Source organism: Plectropomus leopardus, chromosome 22, assembly GCF_026936395.1.
Source record: "Plectropomus leopardus strain MGB_pleo_1.0 chromosome 22, ASM2693639v1, whole genome shotgun sequence".
Lineage (NCBI taxonomy): Eukaryota > Metazoa > Chordata > Actinopteri > Perciformes > Serranidae > Plectropomus > Plectropomus leopardus.
In genome coordinates this window covers 9,053,260-9,061,800 of record NC_142197.1, presented here as the reverse complement: position 1 = coordinate 9,061,800, position 8,541 = coordinate 9,053,260, and the positions used below count along the sequence as shown (strand labels likewise).

The 8,541-nt window shown below is 40.6% G+C and overlaps 1 protein-coding gene across 2 annotated transcripts; it reads left to right on the top strand.

Moving 5' to 3' along the window:
- Nucleotides 1-700: 700 nt before the first annotated feature.
- On the top strand, nucleotides 701-8,444 carry kera (keratocan). Of its 2 annotated transcripts, none has more exons than XM_042511758.2 (3): nucleotides 701-885; nucleotides 6,459-7,333; nucleotides 7,467-8,444. In XM_042511758.2, the coding sequence occupies exons 1-3, from the start codon at nucleotides 854-856 to the stop codon at nucleotides 7,634-7,636; spliced, it is 1,077 nt and encodes a 358-aa protein (XP_042367692.2). In that variant the 5' UTR covers nucleotides 701-853; the 3' UTR covers nucleotides 7,637-8,444. The 2 variants fall into 2 exon arrangements, with proteins under 2 accessions (XP_042367692.2, XP_087929000.1); XM_088072874.1 differs by lacking the exon at nucleotides 701-885 and adding an exon at nucleotides 5,083-5,236.
- The last annotated feature ends 97 nt before the right edge of the window (nucleotides 8,445-8,541 follow it).

Genomic DNA, 8,541 nt, shown 5'->3' with positions numbered 1-8,541 from the left:
CATCAAACAAGATGCACAAAATTACTTTTTTTAGTTGGATAAAAGGTTATTCACAGAGCAAGATTTACTAGAATTACAATTTTCCATTATTTTTCCATGAGTGAGCCACTTTAATTCCCATAAACTTTAACTTTTACCTCCAAGTCTTTAAAAGTGGTCTGGGGCTCCTGTTCTACCACAACAGACGGTGTTATACAGAAAAGCTGCTTCTAGCAATAATCAGGTGTAAAAATTCTCTACAATGACGTCAGTGAGTAATATATTACCCCTAATAGCCATGATGGGAAAAACTACAAAAAGAAGACTTGGTTTGTAGTAAAAGTGGGAATTTTCCTGTAAAAGGTTGGGTGTGAACGTCTGGGTGCAAACCCCTCTAAGCTCCCCTCTAACCTCACCTGGCAGGAACACACCCCAGGCCTGTGAGCTGAAATGAGCCATTAAATGGTCGAGCACCCATCCCCCATGAGTAATGGGTGAAGAGCAAATCCTGTATTGCAGACCAAATGGTTAAGTTGGGTGGAGTGACAGCCGTTTCACCCTTAACACCAAGCTGATGACTTAAATTTCAACAAAAAAAAAAGAGGAGACAAAACGAAAAAGAGGCGGAAAAAAGTGCTGGGCTGGCAAAAAGTAGGCAACACAAACTCTCAAAGGACATCCCAACTCACACACAATCGTCCTCCCACCATCAACACATGCTCCATCCCCTCGGTTCAACCGGTGTCCAAGGTGCAGCCCTTGGGAGACAAACCAACAACAACCGGGTTCAGCCACATCACAGTCTCTGACACTGTTGGACAATCATCAGAGTAATTCATTGGAGAAGAAGAAGAACCACACCACACCTGGCTGCATGCAAACTACTCTCGCCAGTTGGATGAGCAGGTAAACATGATCTTATATTTCTTTAGCAGCCTAATAAATCTACATGAGAGAGGGGGGAGTGAGAGGCTTGGACTGTGCATTTCTCAGGTGTTTTTCATCTGATTGTTTTCATCTTTCCCTTTGATGTTGTGCACCTTGCCAATATCTGTTTCAGATCTTGCAAGCGTGAAGTAACCTTGTAATTAAAAAGAGGCTTTAAAAGTATTGCATGTATTTTTATTTCATGAATTAGGATGCTTAACATCAGGAAGATAAATGGATTTTATGCACTTTTGCAATCAATCAATTTACAATCAAGCCTGGAAGTAAATGAGCAAGAGAGAAACAACTGCAAATGACATCTTGGAAAGTCACTTCTACTGCCAAACCTGTTTTTTCCACGTTATAATTATCCATAAACACGGTTACTTTCTCAGCTCTGGATGCAGTAAGCCATGCAAACTCTTCCAAATGTTTCAAAGTCATGAAGTGGATTTTCGGCAAAGCCATCAACTGGAACTGATCCCGCAAAAACCAATGCAGTGCAAATACAACCCGTTGTATAATTAACATAGCTGGCTCTGACACAAAGCCCCTGGCAGGAAATGAGCATTATCATATTCCTCTGCATGTGTTTCTCCTTAGTCTGTCAGGCAGATTGTAGCCAGCATTTGTTTTCAGTAATATATGTTCCATTTTGCAGAGATCTGTGAAGCCCTGCATCCCCATTTTTAACATTTTGGGGTATTCAATTGTAAATCTTGACACACATTATTACTATTACTATTGTAATTAGTAATGAGACTGGATGGTCAAACAGTTTCTATCAAATCACACCCAGTGTCAGTTACATTTGGAGGGAAAAAAGGCTATTTACACCTCATTAATTGTATTTTAAAACTTTATTGACATTTCTGTTAGCTTGAATAAGTGTTTAATCACTCAGTTTTAAAATGGCTGTAAAAAGACAGATGTGTCCAACTTTGGTCTGTTGAATGAAATACTTATCAAATGGACTGATTATTGATTTAATCCCAAACCATTTTATAAGGCTGCTGGTCGGCCATTGTAGTAGGAAGCCTGAGTGGAAGCACATTTGGGTTGTTACCAGCTGGCTGTCCTGTTGCTGAATAGACTGAGTTGCATGCCAAGTAACTTTAAGGGCTCTTTTATGCTCAGCGTTAGATACAGAGACAGATGAAGCCTTCTGTCTGTATTGACTGCATTTACTTTGTCCATATTTATGCACGATTTCTGAAAACTTACAGATACGGATAAAACAAAGCATACCATGGGGCAATGTAGCGTGAAAAAAGTGAACTTAGGAAACGAAGACATTTCGCAGAACGGAACAAGTCATTAATATGTGAAAAGAATTTTATACCAACATGTCACAATGTATTTAAGGACAGCACAGCCTCCATTAAAAGGTACATTATGACGACCTCCTCCACAGTCGCCTTGTTTGTTATTGTCTGAAACTTCTGACTCCGCCCCTATAGTGCCATCTATTGGCTGTATCTATCTCGTCATATAGGACGCATGGAAGTATGAGGGCCATGGCTACAGATAATTTAGTCAACTGAACAGATACAAATAATAGTTTTCTTGCTCATCCCTACTCATTTTATTTATTTTATATGCTACTGGGTAGCTTAACCTATAATAATACATCATAATTAAAAAGCTGATTCATAATTTTAATTAAATATGTAATTTTGAAAAATAACTAGTAACTAAAATTGTAAATGTAGTGGCGTAAAAAGTATTATATAGTGTAAAGTATAAGTATAAAGAAGCATGAGATGGAAATACTCAACTAAAGTACAAGTACCTCAGTACTTGAGTAAATGAACTTGGTAACATTTCACCACTGGTCAGCCGCCTCTGCAGCCTGACTGCAAACTGCCTCATGCTCAGAGATATGCAAGGACATTTGTCTTCTTTAATCTATAAGCTTAAAAACCCATTATATGCCTTTTACTTTAAGAAGAAGGATTAGGCATATCTGTAAATAGCTACACACGCTTTCATTAAAAGATAAAGCTATAGAGAATGGCGTGCAAATAAGTAAATTCACTTCAGGCTAACCAGCCAAGCTTCTTAAGACCGTACAGTGACTCAGCTAACATGTGTCCATTCATGTAGATTGTAATTTGTCTTTGACGCACTGTACCTATACCTGTCCTGATGTATGGATGTTATCTGATCAAGATTACAAACATTTGGAGAGGAATAATCACCGTCCCCAAGCACACCTCGGCAAACAGAGGAGGAGCTCTGATGGGATTGCATGGCTGATCATGGATAAGTGTTGCCCCTATCCTCACACAACTCAGCTGGGATTATCCTGCTGCATTCAAGCCTCTGCCGTCATCACTGGAAATTAGCGCAATCTCACGCTGGCATGTTGAAAGGTCACCAAGCCTCACGCTGGCTAGTCTGTACAAAAACAATTTGCCTGACCAGCGTGCTGTAAAATCCCCCCCCAGATTAAGCTTGACCTCCCTCCCATAACAACATCACTTATCATGTCTGCAGCCGATGTTAAAGCACAGTGCGTCATCTGCGTCCTGTAGCAGTATAGCCTGAACACTGCAGCCAGTATATAATCAATGTAAGCTAAGGTATTTGTCAAAAACCTTATGATTTGTCATAAAACAGAAATACATTGAATTTAATAGGCAATTACACTTACTGCACAGCACTTAATTTCCTTTATCCGGCACAGAATTCCCACGAGGACTACCTTGAAAACTGCATCAATGCTCTATGCCAACTTCACAGCATCTTGCAGTTACTGTAGGTTTTTTGGTCCATGTTAGTGACGCATCTCAAATGTGTTTTGGAGTCAGTTGAAGCTACTGAGTCCATCAAGCTGCCTCCAACCTGCTTCATGACATAGTAAGTATTCAAGTAAGTTTATCCAGGGGCATGATGAGACACACGCCCAGATATAAGACTTAAGGCCAAGACACACCAAACCGACATCAATGAACTAGCTGCGACAAAGGCAGACTGTTGTGCGTCTTCATGTCGCTTGTATCTCGGCCAAAAAGTTGCTCTTAAACACACCGCAAAGACTACATCCAACAGTTAACAAGCATGTACATTCTGTGCCTGCGTGAGAGGACATAACTCTCTATAGCAGCAGGCGGCAGCAGTCTTTGTTCGTCATTCAAAAAAGGGGAAATGGGACGGATTCAAGACGCTATTTAGCCAGTTAGCACAATAATAACATGATCGGATTTTTAAAGAGCAAGCATGAAATTTACCGTTTGCTACTTATATAAATATCACAAAGAATTACGAATCATTTCTTCTAAGGAGCTTAATGGCATACCTTATGGAACTTTTTTTTCCAATCTCATGTCCTCTTGACTTAAGTTGTTAGTTAGCTTTTCTCACTTCCGTCTCTCTTCTCATGCACTGAGCTGAACTGCGGACGCTGATTCAACCTTCTGAACTGGCCGGAAAACAGCTAACAAGGGCTGACTACCTTAGTAGTAGTGGCATCCTTATGGGACACACTGCAAAAACCAGGGTGACAAACACTCCCCAATGGTGTCAGGGCCCTTAAATATACTGTGGCATTCAAATTATGGTCAGTATAATGTTTGTTAAGACAACACAAAGTTTCTCCACCTCCACTAGTCTGTCCATTTGGTGTGAGACAGGATGGTGATTGTATACATTTATAGCAAATCCCAAGATTTATCAGACTAAAGCCACATCCTGCCACATAAAAATAGTCGAATTTAGTGATCATGTGTTTACAGTCTTCGTAGACAGGCTTGATGACCTCCTGCTGGTATTTTGAGATCATCTGTACATTACAATTACAGTGATCTGTTCTTTTGGACATTGTGTTTATCCTATATTCTCTGTTGACTGCAAACACTGTAAGGCTGTATAATTTGAATAAAGAAGATTAATGTATCCCGATCGCACCTTGGACAGCAGCCGCACAAAATCAGCGCAAAAGGTCGGCAAAAGGACTCTTAGGGATTTGTGAGTGGAGTTAAAAAGAGATCAAGCATGTGAACCAAGGGAGGACGGATTGTACATGGGGAAGCCAGCAAACAAAGAACAGGTAGGCTTGTATTAGCCTGTTTGTAAGTGGGCCATGTCTCAAGCGCTGAGAAGGTTTAGCACACTACACCAACATAGGATTATGACCTTTGATCCTGGGAGAATCTCATTGGACAAGAGAGGCTTAGTTGTCATCTTGAGTGACAGATTGGCACGGGTTGAATGAAAAAACTAGTAGTACAAATACAGGGAAGTGAGAGGTACAGCATCACCATTTGGGACTACGCTTGGTAACTTGCTAACGAAGGACATCAGCAAGAAGGAACTCTGAGAGTTTAAGGTAAGATGCATTTCTGAAGGCAAAGACATTGATACGATGACAGCGTTGGTAGTTCGGTAGATGTTTGTCTTTAGTGAATTGGGTTATATCTTTGTAGAAGCAGGATCATGCTTTTATCATCTGGGCCATGCCTGATATTCCAAAGATGGGTCAAGAAGCTTTGACCCCTGTACAGCGAAAGCAGGAGCACATCTTTTAAAACAGGTGTGCCTGCTTTGCCTTTGAAGTGCATCCATCCGTGGAAAAGCGTGGCCTACCCAAAATGAGTTCCAGACAAATGTGGAGTGCATCAAGAATTTAAACAAGCACCATATGGCAGCTGAGCAGAAGTTATGTTAAGTCAAGTTAAGGCTTAGGAGATGAGCGGATAGAAAGTGGTCCAGCTGTCTTCAGATTTTGGTCACTTCTCTTCTCTTTTTTGTTTCTGTGCTTCTTCGTTACATAGCATTCTTCGTTACATAGCATTTCCCTGATGAGAGAAAATTGTGAATATGTACAGTGCTTGCATATGTGGGTATTGCATGCATCATTCTGTTGCCTTTACAAACCAAAGCAAGGAGATGTAGAGATGTGTGGCGGGCTTTGCCATATGTGTTGCAAACTAAGTCTGCTGAACAGTGCATATCACAGCTGGCATGCAAAGTCTTCAAGTCTAAGCTTCAAGATTGTCCTAATGCAATTTAAGTTGACCTGGCCCGGCATCCTGCCTTGGAGCTTTCCGTGTCATTGGCAGTAAAGAAATGACCCGGAAAGAGCAGGTTACCCTTCTCCGTTGGCAGCTGCCATTGGAATTTAATGATAATGACATTAGTGGTATAGTAGGTGACATACGCTGGTGGTAGCTAATTTGGGCCAGAGTTTAAACGAGCGTACATTTGTGAACACTTAGTTGAGTGGTATGTGATGGTAGCCACATGATTTGCAGTATTTAAAGTGACGGTTTGATGTGGGAAAGACCAAAAATGTTGTTTATCTAGGATCACGAAACAGAAACAGGTTCTCAAATGCAGCCATTTATTAAACTAATAAGTTACATTGTAGTCCTAATTCCTCAAAGTACCAAATAATGTGCAGTTAAAACATCTTTTCAGATCCTCTTTACGTTGGATATATAGTTCATTTAGATGTCTTTTTGCCTTATTCTCTCTTAAAGCCTATATAACACTGTGTAGCACATTATTCTACTCCTTATAATATTGTTTTGTCTTCTTCTCCATCACAGGTTGGGAAGCAAAATGGCACTTCTCCTGAGCTTTCTCTGCACCTTGTGTCTGGTTGGGCAAGTTCTCAGCCAGGACATGCCTTACGAGGATTTTTTGGCCCAGATTCAGGCCTGCCCTAAAGAGTGTCGCTGCCCCTCCAACTTCCCTCGTGCTGTCTACTGCGACAATAAAGGCCTGAAGAGCGTCCCAAACATCCCTCCTCACACATGGTATCTTTACCTGCAGAATAATCTAATCGAAGTCCTGTCAGCAGATGCCCTGCGTAACGCCACTCAGTTGCGCTGGCTGAATCTAAACCACAACAAAATCACCAGTGAGGGACTGGAAGCAGGTGTCCTAAGTGGAATGGCTCACCTGGCGCACCTCTACATGGATGACAACCTCTTGTCCTCTGTGCCATCTTCCTTGCCACCCACCCTGGAGCATCTACGTCTTTCTCGTAATCGCATCTCTAAGATCCCTGCTGGTGTCTTCATTGGTCTAGATAAACTCAACCTCTTGGACCTCCAGGGGAACAAGCTGATGGATGATGCTGTGACTGAAGTGAGCCTGAAGGGACTGAACAACTTGGTGCAGATCAACCTAGCCAAGAACCAGCTGAGTAACATGCCTCTCGGCTTACCACCCACCACTACCCAGCTTTACCTTGATGGCAACAACATTGAGAAGATCCCAGCCGGCTACTTCAAAGGTTTACCAAAAGTGGCATTTCTGAGGCTCAACCACAACAAGCTTGGCAGCAGCGGTGTTCCCAAAAATGTGTTTAATGTCTCCAGCATTTTGGACTTGCAGCTGTCCCACAACCAGCTGACCGAGGTTCCCCTCATCCCTTCAGGCCTTGAACAACTTCACCTCGACCACAACAATATCAAAAGTAAGTCTGGAACATTTTCCCAAAGCAGCTAAAGATAAATCTTTCTGCTATGCATCAATTAAAAAGCATTGTTTATCAGAGATGTATAATAGATAGCTTTTGTAAGTCATGTATTTCCTTTGTGTATTTACAGCTGTAAGTGGCTCCAATGTCTGTCCTGTTGCCGTCGAATCCGTGGACGACTCCGTCAATGACAGCGTTCCTCGACTGCGCTACCTCAGATTGGACGGCAACGATATTAAGCCACCAATTCCCAGGGATGTCATTCTGTGCTTCCGTCTCCTGAGATCCATTGTCATATAAAAAATAGAAACATCATCAGCATGTTGAAGACGAATTTCCCACAACTGAAGATGATCTGTGAATGTATGCAACAAATGGTGACATGAGTACTATTTGCATGTTTCTGAAGCTAAAATATTGACACTAGTTGGCATCGACTTGTTTGATTGCTTTGATTTAAGGATTTAAAGTTCCTTTCTAAAGAAAACTAAATTGACAGGGAACTGACAAGTTAGAGGTTGATTTTTTTTAACGCTTTATTGATTGTATTGACCACAAGTTGTGCCTTATGTTTGTGTAAACATTTGCATGTACAATTCAGAGTGAAAACCTGAATATAATTTAGCATAACAGTGATTTAGACAGATAGGTGATCAAAATGTGTTAATGGTATGTTTAGGACTCATTGTCATCATGCTTCTTGGAGCAGGAGGCAAAGCTTATGTATGCGTAGGCAGAAAATCCCTTTTTTCTATTATTTCAGGAAAACCTTTGCTTTACACTTGTAGACTTGAAGCCAAATGAATGGTCTTGTGCTGTAGGTTTGTGGTCTTATTTACTTCTGAAAATTACTCTATTCTACAAATATACATATTTACTGTAGGTAATTTATTTTTATTTAATACTGGAGGGCAAATAAGTAGAATCATGTGAATATTCATGGCCAATATTCCTTAATGTTTTGTATACAAAAGAAATGTGAGAACTGTTTTTAAAGAATGCCAACACACTTTTTAATCCTGGTCATTATTTTTCTGAATAAACTGAGCAAGAGATTTCATTTTAATTGTCTTCAATTTGAATAAAACACCTAAAAAATTAACATGTGCCCCCTTGTGTATTTTTGTCTTTCTTTATTTCTTTTTTTTACAACTCCAGCATTTAGATTGCATTTTAATGCAACCTAAATTTAAACGTACATACAC

What these genes read in the sequence shown, in the direction of transcription:
- kera (XM_042511758.2), top strand. Translation starts at nt 854, where the DNA reads ATGCAAACTACTCTCGCCAGTTGGATGAGCAG. An exon ending in CTCGCCAGTTGGATGAGCAG is followed by an intron (nt 886 to 6,458) that starts GTAAACATGATC and finishes TCTCCATCACAG; the next exon opens with GTTGGGAAGCAAAATGGCAC. An exon ending in CGACCACAACAATATCAAAA is followed by an intron (nt 7,334 to 7,466) that starts GTAAGTCTGGAA and finishes GTGTATTTACAG; the next exon opens with CTGTAAGTGGCTCCAATGTC.